Source organism: Hippocampus zosterae, chromosome 19 (genome assembly GCF_025434085.1).
Source record: "Hippocampus zosterae strain Florida chromosome 19, ASM2543408v3, whole genome shotgun sequence".
Taxonomy (NCBI): Eukaryota; Metazoa; Chordata; class Actinopteri; order Syngnathiformes; family Syngnathidae; genus Hippocampus; species Hippocampus zosterae.
The window spans coordinates 4,231,740-4,248,092 of record NC_067469.1 but is presented as its reverse complement, the minus strand read 5'-3'; the positions used below and the strand labels follow the sequence as shown (position 1 = coordinate 4,248,092).

Sequence of the window (16,353 nt, the reverse complement as noted above, 5' to 3'; positions counted from 1 at the left end):
ATGAAGTCGTATTAGATTGCAAGAAAATACAGGGAGCCAACCAAATCACCTAATTGGCTCATTTTCGGGCCACTTAAAGCTCCTTTAGCATTGTCATGCACGTTTTTGCATCTACAGCAGTTGGGAGGGCTCCAGAGTCGAGTCTAACCTGACCTCGAATATAGGAGGTCAACATGTCAACTGTAACGGCGGAATAAAAACACGACGAGTGAATATTAATGGGGCATTTGTACAGCTGTGTCACTTTTAGCTTTCGCTACTTGGCTGCGTTGTGCTGTCGTAACAGTTTTCTGTTTTTTTTGGTCTTGTTGACATCAAAAAGCGCCACTTTCGTAACAGGGGAATTTGGATGCAAATGAGGTCAATATTTCAGGCTATATTTCACGTGTGTAAAATGACAACAGGGATCAGGGAGGAGACAAACTCAAGTCGCCGCAGCTCTTTTATTTGATGAAAAGTCGGTCATTAGAAGGATAAGATCTCGCCAGGAATCCAGTGACAATAAGGTCTTGAAGTGCAGACATGCATTTTGATCAGTCAGAGTCGCCGGTTTGTTGCGTGCACTGTTGGCTGCCTTTACTGCATGTTGTTTTAAGTCCACGACCCCCCCCCCCCCAACCCCCACAATATTTGTACATTTTAGGAACAATCTAATGGAAACATTCTCCTTCAGTTAAGTAGAATCGAACAACCTGAAGCTGACTTTTGTTAACTTGATCACCTGTAAACATGAAGACATAGCACACATTTGATAGTTTCATGACTTGGTTCATTTGTTCTTTCCATTTTTGTATTGGCATTTTCACACATGCCTGACTGATTTTTTTTTTTTAAACGTCTCCTTGAAGTATAATAACTTCCTGAGAGAGATGAAAATGTACAATTTGTTCAGTGCTTTCTCAATGAAACAGTAAAGTGACAAAGACATCATCATGTTATCGCTTTGAAGGCGTGAGTTGATCGTTGATTGTGAGGTCAGTCTCGCCGATCCGAGTTGGGACTGTAGAACTGAATCACGGCATACTTTCCACAGGTCATCCAGTGTGGGTCTTGAGAGGTCAGCTTGCTCCCCTGGCCCGGCTGCAGACCCACTTGAATGTTCGCCTTAAGAGTCCTCAAACTGCACAGCGGTCCCGGTCCAAATCCCCTCAGTGCAGTGTCAAAGTCCACCGTGTGGTCCCAGTCGCGATCTCCTGCCAGCTTCCTGTAATTGAGATCGCCTTTGAACAGCAACAAGTCCGCCACCTGCAGAGCGGCGTACAGATCCGGGGCGTCGGCCGCCATGTCGCAAAACTCGTTGGGCTGCGTCCAGAAGGGATGGTCATGATAAGACCACACGCCCTCCTTCACGTATTGCTGCCACCGCAGCCCTCTCTGGGACATCCACCTGTGATTGGCCGCCATGGTCTGACGGATGGTCCAATGAAAATCCTCAGCCGTCACGTCAGAGACGAACCACGGGAAGGATTTGCCGTGGAAGCGGACCTCCCCGGCCAGACCGGAGGACACCAGGAAATCGGCCAGGACCAAATCGGTGACCAACTCAAAGCCGGCGTTATCCAGAACAAAGTCCACTCGGCAGGAGCTCCTTTTCCCCGACTGTCTCTGTTGCCGGGCTGAAATGAGCGTCGACCACACGGCGTCAGAGTCGTCCACCAAGATGAACTTCTGCAGGGCGAGTAGAGAGTCGATGGGACTGATCTTCTGCGAATTGTCCACGCCGGCAGAGATCGACAGATCACATTTGTTCCCCCAAAGGCAAACCTTTTGAAGAGTCAAGTAAGCACGGTCAACAATTTGGCATTCAATTTATGAGTGTCATTTGGTTTTACTGACCTGGAGCAGTTTGTTGAAATACTCCCTCAGTTGATTTTTTGAGATGTCTCCCGTTTTGTTGTCGAAGGCCTCGAAGTAAGTGCATAAAGCAATGATAGCCTGCTGAGATTCAAAGAAGCTCCGAGTTTTCCCCTCACTGAAGACGTCGTAGCCACTGATGGGAGGGCTGGAAACAGCAACATCATCGATGACTACCCAGCATTATGTCAACAGGACGATACGCAAGGATGTGTGAAGGTGTGTGTGCTTCTCACTTGAGCCAGAGGGCCTCCCGTATCCGGCGGTACATGTAGCACTCCACATATAGCCACGGCGACTTGAACCAGCTGACCGCCTCCTGGCCTCCACACTGCCCCTGTTGTCTCTGCAGGTACCGGTTCCAAGAATCCGTGTCCTCCAGGTCGTCCGTCAGGGCGAGAATGGGTTTGTCTGTTTGCAGCTCGTTCCTCAGCTTGGACAGCAGAGAAATTGTTTGCTTCTCTGCTTGGATTCCTTCCTAACGTCAAGAGTTCACAAAACAGGTCAGATTTTACACATCCAATACAATAAACGAAAGCTTTGTACTTAACATGGAATGGTGAATGAAATAATTGCACATGTGCATTCAACTTTAAATTCGTTTATGTAAAGTTACCCAGAAAGGACTCTACTCCCATTTTCACCCGAATTGTTGGGAGAACTGTATGTAGCCTTACCTGCCCATATTCTTCAAAAAACTTGTTTTTGTTGCGATGGATTGTGTCTATGACTTTTGTGAGGATGGTGGGCAATCGGTCTCTCACAGTCAAGTAAGCAAACGACCTACAAGGAAGAAGATACACAGTATTCCATTTAAATGCTAACTCGGGGCATCAGCCGTGCAGAGCTACTTTATAGCATGCTTAAGTAGGTTTGAACACTTTAGCAGGACGTGATTTGTACAATTCCGAACATCAATATTTGGATTTGTATCGCCTCACGTTAACAGCCAGTCGTGCAGTGCAACACTGGCAGCTGAATGCTAAAGCTACTTCTCGTTCGACTGCGTTCGCCTCCACATTAATTACGCGTTAATAGACACGATCATGAATAACTACGTTACACTACATTGTTTAGAATCACGGAAACGTATTTCAAGAAGCTGTCACCCTTCATACCCAACTACTTTAGCTGACAGAGAAGAAGGAACTACGTCGCCAGTCTGGTCGGCCGCCATGTTTGTAGGAGCTGACTTACTCGTCAATTTCACAACTTTATTTAAAAGTCGTCTAAACATAAACGTTGGGCGTTTGTGTTAAAATTAGTCATTCAGAAATTATTACTAATATTTTGTCGGGCCCCAATTACGTGGTTCCAGAGGACAAATCGAACAACTGCTTTTTTGTTTCTAAAATGACAGAAACGTTCGAGTTGTTTCTTTTATGGTGCTTTGCTGCCACCTAGCGGCCACCAACATAACCGCTGCTGAAAAACATTGAACACGTTTGTTTGTTGGTTTTATATATAAATAACACGATTACGTAAGTTATAGTCGCTTGCTGAAAGTGCCGCACTTCACATACATTTGCGGCCCTCATCTTGGGGCATCCCGGGTTCTCCGTGGCAACGGTTGTCAGGGAAACGCGGGTTGGTCCTATCAGAAAATTGCAGATTTTGAAGCGCCGGGGGCTTTTTTTGGCGGGAAAGGAAGGAAGGTGGGGTAGTGCTTATATTTTGATCAGGGTAAGAAATTAATGTTGCGAAATACACATTGGTGTATGATACACAGTATTTGCATGTCGGGATGCAGTTAACCGCTTGCGTTTTTGTCGAATTTCCAAATAGAGCCAACCATGGAAAACAAATCAGCTGTTGAAAAACAGCGCAATTCATTTGGGACTGGGACGTCCCTCGTTGCTCCCGAGTGTCTCTGCGTGACCAAGCGATTGGCCTCAGGCTACCCTGCCTGCTTGTCTAGAAAATATAGGCATATCAATTGATTCTGACGCCATCACTATGGGAACACGCCGGCCCATTGTCAGGATGTTAGGGGGGCCTTGAGTGTGGGAGTCCAGCTGCGTCCACCTCCGGTGTTCAGCCACCACCGGGCCGGGCCTCCCTTCCCCCCACCGGGCTGCAGCCTAGCCGGATCTGTTTGTGTGTGTGTGGAGTTTTTTTTTTTTTCTTTTTTAGACCGAGAGGGGAGTGACTCACCACTCCGGTTTCCAAAGGACGCGGAGTTGGGGGGAGGGCAACGGTTGAACGTGAAAGGTCCTGTTTAAACAGGTGTTCCGGCACATGCTTGTGGCGTTGACCCGGTTGCATCCGCGGCAATGGAGGTGCTGTCACAGTTGCGTGCTGACGTCAGGCTAATTTCACGCTACTGTCCGCTGAGTTTTTGCAGGCTATGCTGTTGGTTTTATGGCTGGATTCAAAATCAATTTAGTGGTAGGACAATCCCGTGTGACGCTGTCTTCAGATTGCGAGGATGACTCTAAGGAGGTTAATGTAAAACCAGACTCAGCGGGTGTTAGTGCTTCGGCTACCTGCTGGGAGCCCGCCAGCATAAGTAAACAAGCTTTTTTTGTTGTTGTTGTTTTTGTCCCATTTCCATTTAAATGTAACACCGCTCCACCGGTGCTTTTGTTTGTCAAAGGTTTTGTGCGCCTCCTTACCTCACAGGCCTCTCTTCACAGACATGATCAGATGTTGTTTGTTGATAGGACAAACAACAGGGCCCCGCTTCAGAGGACAGTCCCTCCCGCCCATGTCTCCTTTTACATACCCGACTTTTCCGGCCCGCCAAGCGGCTGCAGCCCAGCGTCCTGTGGACTCCCTGTCCCCGGTCTGAATGGCTCACTGTTTTCCAAAAGAATAACGCCAATCAATGGCCGTTGATTGGCGATGACAACACACGATTTCATTAAGTAGTTGTAAAGAAGGGGCCATTTCAGTGGGAAGTGCTCTCGGGGCCAAACTAAATTCAGGAGGTCTACCAGAATTTTTCAGTTCGTGTTTTGTAGAGTTGAATTGCCAACTGGATCAAATCCTCTCGCCCACGGGCTTTTAGCGGGGTTCGCGCATACCCAAATTTGGGACGAATTTGATCATTTTCAGCCCCTCGTGATCAAATTCAGCAAAGGCCTCATTGTCAGATGTCTTTTAAAGATTATCCTCAACAACTATCAAGCGGAGTGCGATTTGTTGTGGGTAATCGTTCCCCGATTTTCTCGGAAAACGGTGAGTCGACAATCATAAACGTTCGATATGTTCAATATTGAGTTAAATTCATACTTGGTGATAACGTGAGTGGTTGTCTGTGTACTCCGCTTTAGGTTACCACTGGTCCAGATTTTTAAAAATATCACTTCCTGTTTTATTTATTTATTCTCAATTAATTTCTGAAATCAAGTAAGGCTGAATCAAGTAAGACTTAAAGTTTTTGTGCTTCTCGAGGCTGTGCATGAGAATGGAAGTTATTTAACAAGACATGGGCAATAAAATGAGGATGGAACGAGTAAACAACTACTGTATAAGATAAGAGCGCCTTTTCAACGCTTTTGCAGTCAGACCAAACATATTAAACTATCAACATAAAATGATTAACTGGAAGTGGTCGGATCTTGCAGCAAAGGAGTTGTGGAAACAGAATTGAGGATTGTTGAGGATGATGTTCAGATGAGACGGGGGTCAGGTCTCACATATTCAATGTGTCAGTGGGTAATTTAATTATGAGATGCTATCAAATATTCTGTCCTAATTCAAAGAGACACATAGGCGAAATTGTTTGCTATTGTTTAGCGGTGCGGGGCCCTTTAAGGAATTGCATATGCTATTTAATTAAGCATTAAAAACAATAGTGGCACGTTGTAGTCGGATGAATGAGTTAGCAGCCAGCATGTAGCCGCCGTGGCTTAAAGTCGCCGGCTCGTCTCCGCGGGGCTTTTTTGGCTCCAACGGCGGTTTAAAACAACAAAAAAAGGGACACCGCTTGCACTGGTGGCGTGTGTGTAGGTGGGGGCGGAAGGGGGGGTTAGAATTAACGTTACCGCGACCGCCCCCTTGGCCAACGGATCCTTGCAACGGTCGCATTTGGCTGGGCTCCTTCGCCACAGTCATGTGATTGTAACGTAAAACCCCCTAACCGGAAAGCAACCGACGACCCTCTCCGCCGCCGAGCGAGCGGCTTACAAAGCTGCTAGGAGCCCGGAGAGGACGGACGTGTCCCCGCCCGGTGACAAACAACCACAAAAAACAAGCGGCGGTGGCGTCAAGGCGACGACAATTTCGACGCACGAGCAGCGGATACGGTAAAAAGCTGGCGACACACGAACGCGATCATTGACTAACAAGTGAAGCACCGTTATGTTTTATTTATTTTAATTGGGTTTTTTTGAGAGTGTGGTCGTCATACAGAGAAGTTCGTGGTCGTTCGTAACCCCATCCCCCTCACGTCCGTCCGTCCGTCCGTGCGCGGCGCGCGCGCGCGCGCGCCTGCCTCTTTACGTGGTTGTCTGTGTGCTTGCTGCGCGTGCGCGTACGTCCGCTTCTGGCGCTAGCTTGTAGCACACACCGAGAGGCGGTGGCGGGCACGTCGCGCCGTGGTCGGTGTCGTGTCCAGCTTTTCAGCGTGTCTAATCGACCCTTTGCCTTCTTATTCTCGCACCGTTCCGTCGCCTTAAAAAAACACATTCAAGCCCAACTCACCTGCTGCCTTACAGTTGATAAATGTTTGCGGTGAGGATAAATTTAAAGTCGTACTACGGAAGTGAGTTCTCCACGTGTCTGCCTCTCAGCAGGGGCGGCGCTATGCCATCTACAAACAATTGTCTTACTACCACAACTGGGGTCCAGTCTATACTAATTCTATCATTTAATTCTAATTGAACTTGTCTGACGGGTGCAAGACAACATTTTCCTCCAGTGGGATCAAATTATTGCAGTGCAATTTGTGTCTGCCACATAGTTGAATGGTCCCGGGTTCGAATCTGGCTCCAAGCTTTTGTGGGGTTTCTCTACTCCCACACTCCCAAAACCATAAATAAAAGATTGATTGAAGACTCTAAATTGGCCCTTGCTGACATTATGAGTGTTAAAAGGTTGTCTTTAGTTGTGTCCAAACTCATAGGCTGGCTCCTCCATGGCACTTATATGTGATGGTTTCAGATAAAATCGAATAACTGAAAATGAAACATCTGCCTCTTCATAGACCTAAGCTTAAAATGAAACGGTGGCACCTTGAGATGAGTGTAATTCATTCCACGACTACGCTGAGACTCAAAACACTCTACTCGGCCGCCGGCCTCTAATCGTCAACTTCCAACTTCATGTCCCCCCATCCCCATTTACGCTGCCATGACGTATGTCCTAGTTGTGCTACTTGAAAGCATAAAATCGGAATTATGTGACTTGAAGCTTCGGAAATGTATGGGATAAGTTCCAGCAGTGGTCTTACAGAAGATATATTTCAAATCCAGACTATTAAAATTAAAAGATTTGCTCTGTAAACGAATCCCCCTGGAGTCGAGTGCACATTCCTGGCCTTCTCTGCTGTGCTTTCATGCAACCCTGGAAGCATTCTTCCAGAATCCTCTGCAGCTCTGTTGTCATGACCTTCTTGGTGTCGACCATGTCTATTTGAACCCATCGACCTTGGAGCAAAGAATCGCTCAGAGGCAGGTCAGGTATGTAATCACTCTGAGCCATGTCAGGTATGTAGAGAGGTTGCTCAAGTGCTTCATTCTTCTTCATGGCGAGGAACAGTCAGGTGCTCAAATTAATGTATGTAGATGCATTGTCACGGTGAAGCAGCCACAAGTTTTCCTGCCTCGATTCTCCCCTCACTAAATGATGCAAGACATCTTTTTAGACGTGCTGGTTAATTATCTGGCCTACATCAAAGAGGGAAGGGATGCTACAGCTTCTTGTTGACTTTGAAACTTAGCTTGTAGCCGACGTGTGTACATTTTAAGCGTGACGTCTCCGATCCACTGGTTAAAGGACACTTTGATACTCTCCTCTTTCATCTCAAACTGCTTCAAAAAACAGAGCGTGTGATGGAAAAATGGTTAGGACTGCAAGACTGTCCATGTTTTATGCTATGTGTTGTTTATTATTTTACTTTATGTTAACTGTTTTATTTAGCGCTTTGTTACAGCTGCCTCTGTTGTGAAAGCGCTATATAAATCAGCATATATTGTATTGTGACGCCAGTCCTGGAACTGAAAACAAAAAAAAAAACAAGGTAATCTCAGAGGCTTTTGTTTGCGCACACATACCTTAAATCATCTACTGTCAACTGCATTTCAACTCCTTTGCGACCCAAAACAAGCTTGTCAACCTTGCAAACACAATCTGACTTGATCTTGCCTTCTCACTCTTGCATAACATAAATTAAATCATTTTTAAAAATTCGATTAATGCGTTCAATCGAAGGCTGCCTCGACTCACCAACCCAACCCCCCAAAACCTGACCATCACCACCCTTTTGAGGACCAGTAAATAAATACCACTAGTGACTATTTGTGAAAGTCCGGTGAATGTCACCTTTGTGTTTTTAGCAAGCAAAACATTGGGTATGCAATCAAAGCTTTTGACTATTGTAGGAAAACAGATTCATCATTGAATGTGAGCTATATATATAAAAAAAAGCTATCGGTAAAAGCATCTTATCCAAAAACTGGACTGCCAGGCAACATTTTTTGAAGCAGATCACTGAAATGTGGCTGAAGTCAAATTTTGTTGGTTCCTCTTCCTGTTGTCCAAGTGGCCGGAAGTTGATGTTTTGGTTTTGATCTGTTGGTTGAGCAAAGAAGTCGTTCAAAGACGTCAGTCCGGTGCCTTGATTGTTTCCCGTATCCTGCTACTTTGTTTTAAAAACGGTCAAGATTCTATGGTGTGATGCCGTAAATATTTTTTATTGCACAGAAAATAGCCCAAAAATTCAGCAAGTCGACTCCTGTCATTATATGATCAACTGGGCTGTTGGCAATGGCAGACCGAAACAAAGCTGGGCCCGACGTTATACCCCGTCGGAAACCACATGCCGTGCCGTTCTGTAATAGAATGAACAGTAGAGACCACCACTCCTGTTTGAACGTGACCAACCAATTGCCATAGACTCGAGTTTAACGTGAGAAATGTGGCAGAACTGGACGAATCGCACACTAGTCACGGCAGAGCGGGACTAAACTTGAAAAGACCCCTGGGTGTCGTTTAAATACACGCCTACTTCCATGGATTGCCCCCAGTCAACTGAGAAAGACTCCAGCCGAGCACAAAGCACTCCATATTTGTGTTTGTATTGACAAGAGAGTCCTTTTTAAAATGATATTTTTTAGACCCCCATAAGCAAACACTTGGCCACAGTGGCAGGCCCCCCCTTCCCCCACCTTTTTTTTTTTTTAACGGGGAGGAGAAGGACCCGAGGGTAGCAGCACCGCACTCCGGGTGTGCGGCCATCTGGTCGAGGCAGATGGCAAGATGGGCTGTTGTGTACAATAAGTCTCCGGTTTATAAGTAATGCTGTCTAATTCACCAGGAGAGTAAATTATCAATGGTGATCAATGTTTAGGACCACCGAAAAAAAACAACAACTGTAGTATGCATGCCAGGTCAGCGGGTGGCAGCAAGTAAAGTTCGAATACCTTTTGTCAGCATTCTCTACATGTCCTATGTGAATGAAGATGGCTCGTCACAGTCGTGGGATACAAACACGACCCCCGACGCGTCTGCTACGGATACTGCTCGTATTTGCGCCGCTAATGCAAATTCTGTTCATTCTACTACTACAATGACCAAAACGACACTTTTTATCTGTCTTGCTGTAAAAAATTGGCGTCAAGCGTCCCATAGTTGGGTCACCCTCAGTGACGTAGCACAATTTTGCACTGCATGCTACGGTCCATCTTGCTCCGTCTTCCTGTACAGAGAAAGTGCCGGTCTGTCATCCTCCTCCACAAGGGCGCGGGGTGGGGTGGCGATGGTGGCTGATTTTAGAACCAGTTTCTGTCTCAGGAATGTGGGGCGACGCCCTCTGCCCTGATCATGTGATGGCCCCAAGCCGTCGCCAGTCCTCCCAATGACCTCGGGGAAGGGGGGCGGGGGGGTCGACGGCCTCGATTGGTCAGCGGGGATACATGGCGCTCTGACATGTCCCGTGAGATTGACTTCACACGACCTAAAAGCCTTTAATGACAAAAACAGAGTCGTGCTTGGGCAAAAGTCTTCGGACGGGAAGTGGATTCCCTCTAAATCTGGTGGTCTTCTTCCACACCATGGCAAAATGGTGACTTACCCAAATGACATAAACTTACATGCGGTTGTTGGAACTGATGAGCTTGCGATCTTTAGTTTGTTCCGCTGAGTACCGGAAGCTCAAAGGCGGCCTGCCACGGATGCTCGCACGTTCTCCTCCCGTCACGTCACATTCTGATGTCCCGACTCGGAGTGCAAGTTTTGTTTGCTCAATGACGTTCTGCCAGCTTTTGTTGCATTTGCCCCCGTTCTCCCGTGACTGACGACCGTTAGGTTTCTCATCTCTGCCGTGCAATCTTTGGGGCGGTTTAAAAAAAAAAATCGGGCCAGGCATTCGCAGCAGTTTTCTCATCCCCGTCCGCCCGTTGTTTTCTCACGTCCGTCCTGTTTTGTCCACAGCGGCCCGCCGGGAACATAGTGTCGTGTAAATGGAGCGGTAAAGACGTTTTTGAACTTCTGCACCTTGTATTTAAGAGCTAAGGTGAATGTATGTTTGGAGGCAACAGTATTTGATGTTTGGTTTTGACCTTGATGCAACTACAGTCCTTAAAAAAAAAAAAAAAAGTAAAGTATTAGCCCACCATCAAATATATGATGTATGCCACCGTAGCTGAAAGCAAACAACGACTGGATTGCCTAAATGGCTAAAATAATACTTTTATGTTTCTGGAAACAATTCCTAGGCCGGACTGCCGAAGATGTGAGACCCATTTGATATTTTTAATGAGAAAATGTCATTTACTTGCATTCCTGAACACGAAAATTTGCTGCAGTGGTTGAAAGCCCATTAGTAGAATCAAATTTGTCTCTAAAGGGGTAAATTCGGTGTGAAATGTTTCATTCCTTCTCAAAATGATTTATAAAAAAAAAAAAAAGTCGAGAGCTCATTGAAGTCGTAACAGTCCCTTTTAAAGCACTTGATGATGCTGGATGGTCGCCTGTCATTTTCATGACATGTCGTCTCATAAATGTCATTTTTTTCTTCTCCTTTCTCTCCACTAAGCACTGAATTGTGCTTTTTAACTTTTACTTATAACACTCCTGTTATGCTCGGGTGCAGCATAATACTCCTGAGTCAATTTGACCTGGGGCGGCGTGTTCATTATCCAATTGTGTCCGAAACCTAAAACATTATTGTGACAGGAAAAACGACAACAACAACAAAAAAACACACTTTTTTGCTTATTTGTTTCTTTAACTTTTAAATGGGTCCGTTTGTCCAGCAACTCGACAGCGGCGATCTGTCTGAACCAATCCTGGTGTGACGTGCGCTTGACCGCACCGATCATATGAGCGCCACTGCTCAGGAAATCAAACGTTCATAATCAGCCCAGATGGCACGTCGCTTTTGAACACAAATTCTCGAAGGAGTTTACTGAGCCGCCACTCTGCCGTTAAGCTCTGGAGCCTTTCAAAAAAAAAAAAAAATCATCCCCCGCCCCGTGCGGTCGCTGTCGCCTCCGGTCTCGACGCAGACAGGAAACGTGACTGACGCGCGTGTGCTCGTGTGTGTGTGTGTGTGTGTGTGCGTGCAGGTTGAAGAATGGAGTTGGCCAACCACGGTCTTATCCTGCTGCAGCAGCTCAACGCTCAGAGAGAGTTTGGCTTCCTGTGCGACTGCACCGTGGCCATCGGAGATGTGTTCTTTAAAGCCCACAAGGCCGTACTCGCCGCCTTCTCCAACTACTTCAGAATGCTCTTTATTCACCAGGACAGGTACAAGAAACAGTGTGTTCTCACACACACACACACACACAATCAATATACAGTGTGGATGACTTGTACCAAGTAAAAAAAATATACATAATGTCGAGCGAAGCAACCACCTTAGCTAGCGGCGTGCTATTTTACTGTTGTGCAAAGAAGCTATGACGATCCCGATTTGAAATTTTCTCAACAAGAGCCCCAATACGAGAGATTGCAGCCACATTAGTCAATTCACTCCATGTTGCTTCAAGACATCATTAATCGTCATTAATCGCCAATCGATTGCGCACTCTGGCTAAATGGCTCAATTAATGCAACAAATGTGACAGGGCAGTTTATAAATGTCAATACTCTGCCAGATTTTTTTTTTTTTAATAGGCCATACTTCCGCCCCTGATGTAGTCCACAACTTTGTCAAAGTAAACTGTTAAGATAAGATAAGATATCATTTATTCGTCCCACACTGGGGAAATTTACAGCCTCCAGCAGCAAGAATGTATGTAGAAAGAAGAAAGGAGAAAGAGAAAAAAAAACTGCGTGTTTGAGAGGATGTGTTTTTCGACACGAGCCCCAGTTGAAGGCCAAACTCGTGTCCGATGTCGTTTCAGCGACTGCGTGCGTCTGAAGGCGACGGACATCCAGCCTGACATCTTCAGCTACCTGCTCAACCTGATGTACACGGGCAAGCTGGCCCCGCAGCTCATCGACCCCACGCGTCTGGAGCAAGGCGTCCGCTTCCTGCACGCCTACCCTCTGCTGCAGGAGGCCAGCCAGTCGGTGTACGCGCACCCGGAGCAGAGCATCAACCTCTCCACCTCCCTCTACGGCATCCAGATTGCCGACCAGAAGGCGGCGCTCTCCGCTCGCTTGCCGCTTTCCTCGCCCGTTGACATGGAGACGCTGGGCTCGGAGGCCCAGTACCCGTCCGAGGCGGCGGCGGCCAAGCCGGCCGCTTCCCCTCCGGAAGCGGAGGCGTCCACCGGCGGGGTTCAGCCCACCGAAGAGGAGGCGGCGTCGGAGTCCCCGATCGCCTCCGCCAACGCCATCCTGCACGTGAAGCCCAGCATCATGAAGAGGAGCTCGTCCTTCCGGAAGCACTACTCCTGCCACCTGTGCCGGAGTCGCTTCAACCAGAGGAGCCTGCTGAGGGAGCACCTGCTGCAGCACGCCCAGGCGACGGAGAACCACAATGCCCTTTCGCCCGTAACGCTCGCCGAGCAGAGCGCGGCGGAGGCCGAGGCGCTGCTGAAGGCGAGCCGAGTCGCCGCCGTGGAGATCGTCAGCGACGGCGAGCAGACGCTGGCCTCCGGCAACAACTCGGATTCGCCCCGCGCCGAGGTGTCCGCCTCCGGCTGGGGCGCGGGCATCCCCATGGCCCAGGCGGACACGCCGCCCCCCTCGGACATCGCCGACATCGACAACCTGGAGAACGGCGACCTGGACCGCGAGCTGAAGCGGCGGAAATACGAGTGCTGCACGTGCGGCCGCAAGTTCATCCAGAAGAGCCACTGGCGCGAGCACATGTACATCCACACAGGTAAGCCTTTCAAGTGCAGCGCCTGCGGCAAGAGCTTCTGCCGCGCCAACCAGGCCGCCCGCCACGTGTGCCTCAACCAGGGCGCCGACGCCTACACGTTAGTGGACCGCCAGAGCATGGAGCTGTGCGCGGCCGGTGACGACAGCAGCCAAATGGAGGCCATGTTCCTGGCCACGTCCAAGCCGTACAAGTGTAACATTTGCGCCACCACCTTCTCCAGCCCCGACGAGGTCATCAAGCACCTGTGCTTCACGCAGGGCGGCCTGGCGGGGCTGCCGGGGGCCGCCGCCGCCCTGATGCTTCCGCACGACGAGCTCTCCAAAGATGACGGCTCAGATCTGTCCAACTCGGGCACGCCGCTCGAGGCCATCAAGGCCGAGGACCCCCTGGTGGAGTAGAAGCCAAAACTGCCTTTTTTTTTATTTTACTAAATTATAACTCGTGACTAAGCTCAAAGGCCTCAGTCAGGGTTTTGTTTTTGTGCGGAAGATCTTTGTGTGTGTGTATGTGTGTGTGTGTGTGTGTGTTCCCCATTCTCATCGACTTGAATAGAACGAGGGGAAATAAGCGCCATCCTATCTTGTCTCTATGGAAAGCCGTTTTTTTTTGCATTTTTATTCAATATTCTACTCGTGCATTGAAATATTCATCTATGAGTACTCCTTTTATCCTTGTAAGATAATTCAGCGCACCAGTTAGTCTTACTTGTGGTCATTTTCCACCTCAGTGCGTGCATTACTGCACACTCAAAGAACAAGCGCACATTAGTACGAGTACTCTTACTGTACTAGTACTACATTAGCAGAAATGTCTTACAGAGGCAGTAGCCGAAAAGATATTGTCATTCTGCGATTGCGTGTAATTGTCTTACAAAGTGACAAAGAGCATTCGAGTACTTGAACGATGCAGTGCGCGAGTAGGACCCTGGATAAATGTTTAAACGACGCGTCCCACGTCACTCGAGCTGTGGCGGGGACGTTAGCGTTCAAAGAGGAAGCGAGGGGCCCGACGTGCAGGTTCGGTGTGTAGTTGTGAGGCCATTCTTAGAAGCTCATAATGCTCTGCTGCAGGGAGACGCTTTAGAATTGCAGCTGAAGTCCACAAAAGACGCGCACCCGAGACAATCTGTGATTTTGACGTCTTCCATTTTTTGGGGGGTTTTTGTTTTGTTTGGTGATCGTAAAATTGAGTGAAAAAATGTGCACCTTGTTCATTTGTTAATATGGCATCCACCACTGGGAAGCACACTTATTTTGCTCAACCTTTAGATTTTAATCAAAGAAAAAAGCATTCGTGAAAACTTGAATCTTCCCCTTTTAAATAGTTCTAATTTTATACACAGTGGTATAATTTACAAAAGAGACTACAGTATTGTGATGAAAATGTAGCTTTCAGAGTCGAAATAACGGGACGAGACGGATAGTTTTTAACTGTAGCCTCAAGTTTAGAACATGTAATAATCGTAGTGACTGCCTGATCAGATAGGTGTCTTTCATGGGTTCCATCTCTATATAACATAAAGCTTGTATCGTGTTTTTTATTTGAATCCCCAACAAACATTTCTCCACATTTTCTTCTTTTGTTGAAAGTGGTTCACACAAAGTAATATTTGCTAAAACCAAGTAACATTTTTGTCAAATTGTATTGTATGATTTTTTTTAAATCCCCAAACCAAAAAAAGTACATTTTTATTTTAAAATTAGCAGTTGTAAACATTTGGTCTATTCCCGTTTTTAATGACAAAACACGTCTGTCTCAATTTGTTTTCTCCAAAACACTGTATTATTTATTTTTGTTTTGGGGGTATAAAAACACGCAAAATTTGGAGATGCTTTCCTCTTATAGTTATCGTTACTTTCGTTCAACCCATGTTCTTCTCATCTCGAATAAGATGGTTTGGAATATTTGTTGTTCAGAAAAGGTGCAAAGATGTGGTTGCAGTGTTGCAGTTCTTCCAGTTTTGTGGCTAGATCGCGCTGCAGTGCGTCACCATGCACACGTCTGTGTTGCTCACAGGAACATTTTGAAGATATATTGTTTGAAGCCATTCACTGCTCGGTGAGTATGTGGGCAAGACGTGGCTATCTCAGGAAGATGACAAAGTTTGACAACGTCCGATATACGTTTGTGTCACATGTTATGGAGACATCAGGATGAGACGAGTCCATCCCATAACACATGCTGATGTTCCCTCTCAAAGCTCGTCTGACATCTACTGTGATCAATATGTGCTCTCAGGAATGTGACTCTTATTATTTTTTTCTTCCTTCTATCAACAACTTTTTTATAATAGTGAAGAACAAACAATAAAATGTGTCTTTTGATAACGCTGACTTTTTGTTTTTTTGCTAACGTGTTTTCAAATGATTCAACGGTGTGGTGAATGATATCAATAATGTCAACACCGATTTTGATACATGCTCAGCACATACACAATCCGAGATCCAATACAGTGTTTATGAAAAAGTATTCAGTGCATAGTTTTGATTGACTGTACCAGTGCTTCCCAAGAGGTAGGTAGGTGATCTAGGAAAGCAGCAACCGTATTGTGGAGAACGGGTTGCACCCACCAGAAAGGAGAACACATTACAAACTGAACAGACTTATATAATTGAATGTGTGTGAAAGGAAAAAGTCATTTCCCTTTCAAGAAAATGGGAAGTATAAACATGAAACATGCATTTGTAAATAAGATAACCTTTATTAGTCCCACACTGAGGAAATTTGCAGTCTTTAGCAGCAAGCCTCCCTAACAACCAGGCTAATGCCTTTAAATCGTCTTTCGGCGTCTTAAAAATGCCCCGTGTACAAAACAAATTTTACATGTTCAATCACATAAGCGCGCAGCCTATATTTATGTGTTTACTTTCCCATTTCATTGATAGCGGTTGCATACGCTCGTGGCCTGTGTGAGCAGGAGCTGTTTCGTCACGAGAAAAAACACCTTATCATTATACCATAACTTGAATAGCCCAAGTAAGGCAACATAATGTGCTGAATAAAACCAGGGTATGTTCAGACCATTCGACCCACTTCATAGAAAAGATTAATAACATATT

The 16,353-nt window shown here is 46.6% G+C and overlaps 2 protein-coding genes across 3 annotated transcripts; one reads left to right on the top strand and one right to left on the bottom strand.

Moving 5' to 3' along the window:
- Positions 1 to 424: 424 nt before the first annotated feature.
- armt1 (acidic residue methyltransferase 1) lies at positions 425 to 3,106 on the bottom strand. Its single transcript, XM_052052459.1, has 5 exons — positions 2,973 to 3,106; positions 2,532 to 2,637; positions 2,091 to 2,332; positions 1,837 to 2,002; positions 425 to 1,764 (listed from the first exon to the last, which is right to left on the bottom strand). Exons 1-5 carry the CDS (start codon positions 3,089 to 3,091, stop codon positions 976 to 978), a joined length of 1,422 nt encoding a protein of 473 aa, XP_051908419.1. The 5' UTR covers positions 3,092 to 3,106; the 3' UTR covers positions 425 to 975.
- zbtb2b (zinc finger and BTB domain containing 2b) lies at positions 2,210 to 15,627 on the top strand. Of its 2 annotated transcripts, none has more exons than XM_052052455.1 (3): positions 2,210 to 2,357; positions 11,586 to 11,766; positions 12,366 to 15,627. In XM_052052455.1, exons 2-3 carry the CDS (start codon positions 11,594 to 11,596, stop codon positions 13,690 to 13,692), a joined length of 1,500 nt encoding a protein of 499 aa, XP_051908415.1. In that variant the 5' UTR covers positions 2,210 to 2,357; positions 11,586 to 11,593; the 3' UTR covers positions 13,693 to 15,627. The 2 variants fall into 2 exon arrangements, with proteins under 2 accessions (XP_051908415.1, XP_051908413.1); XM_052052453.1 differs by lacking the exon at positions 2,210 to 2,357 and adding an exon at positions 5,460 to 6,104.
- The last annotated feature ends 726 nt before the right edge of the window (positions 15,628 to 16,353 follow it).

What these genes read in the sequence shown, in the direction of transcription:
- zbtb2b (XM_052052455.1), top strand. Translation starts at nt 11,594, where the DNA reads ATGGAGTTGGCCAACCACGGTCTTATCCTGCTGCAGCAGCTCAACGCT. An exon ending in CTCTTTATTCACCAGGACAG is followed by an intron (nt 11,767 to 12,365) that starts GTACAAGAAACA and finishes ATGTCGTTTCAG; the next exon opens with CGACTGCGTGCGTCTGAAGG.
- armt1 (XM_052052459.1), bottom strand. Translation starts at nt 3,091, where the DNA reads ATGTTTAGACGACTTTTAAATAAAGTTGTGAAATTGACGAGTAAGTCA. An exon ending in CTGTCAGCTAAAGTAGTTGG is followed by an intron (nt 2,638 to 2,972) that starts GTATGAAGGGTG and finishes TCTTCCTTGTAG; the next exon opens with GTCGTTTGCTTACTTGACTG. An exon ending in ATTTCAACAAACTGCTCCAG is followed by an intron (nt 1,765 to 1,836) that starts GTCAGTAAAACC and finishes ACTCTTCAAAAG; the next exon opens with GTTTGCCTTTGGGGGAACAA.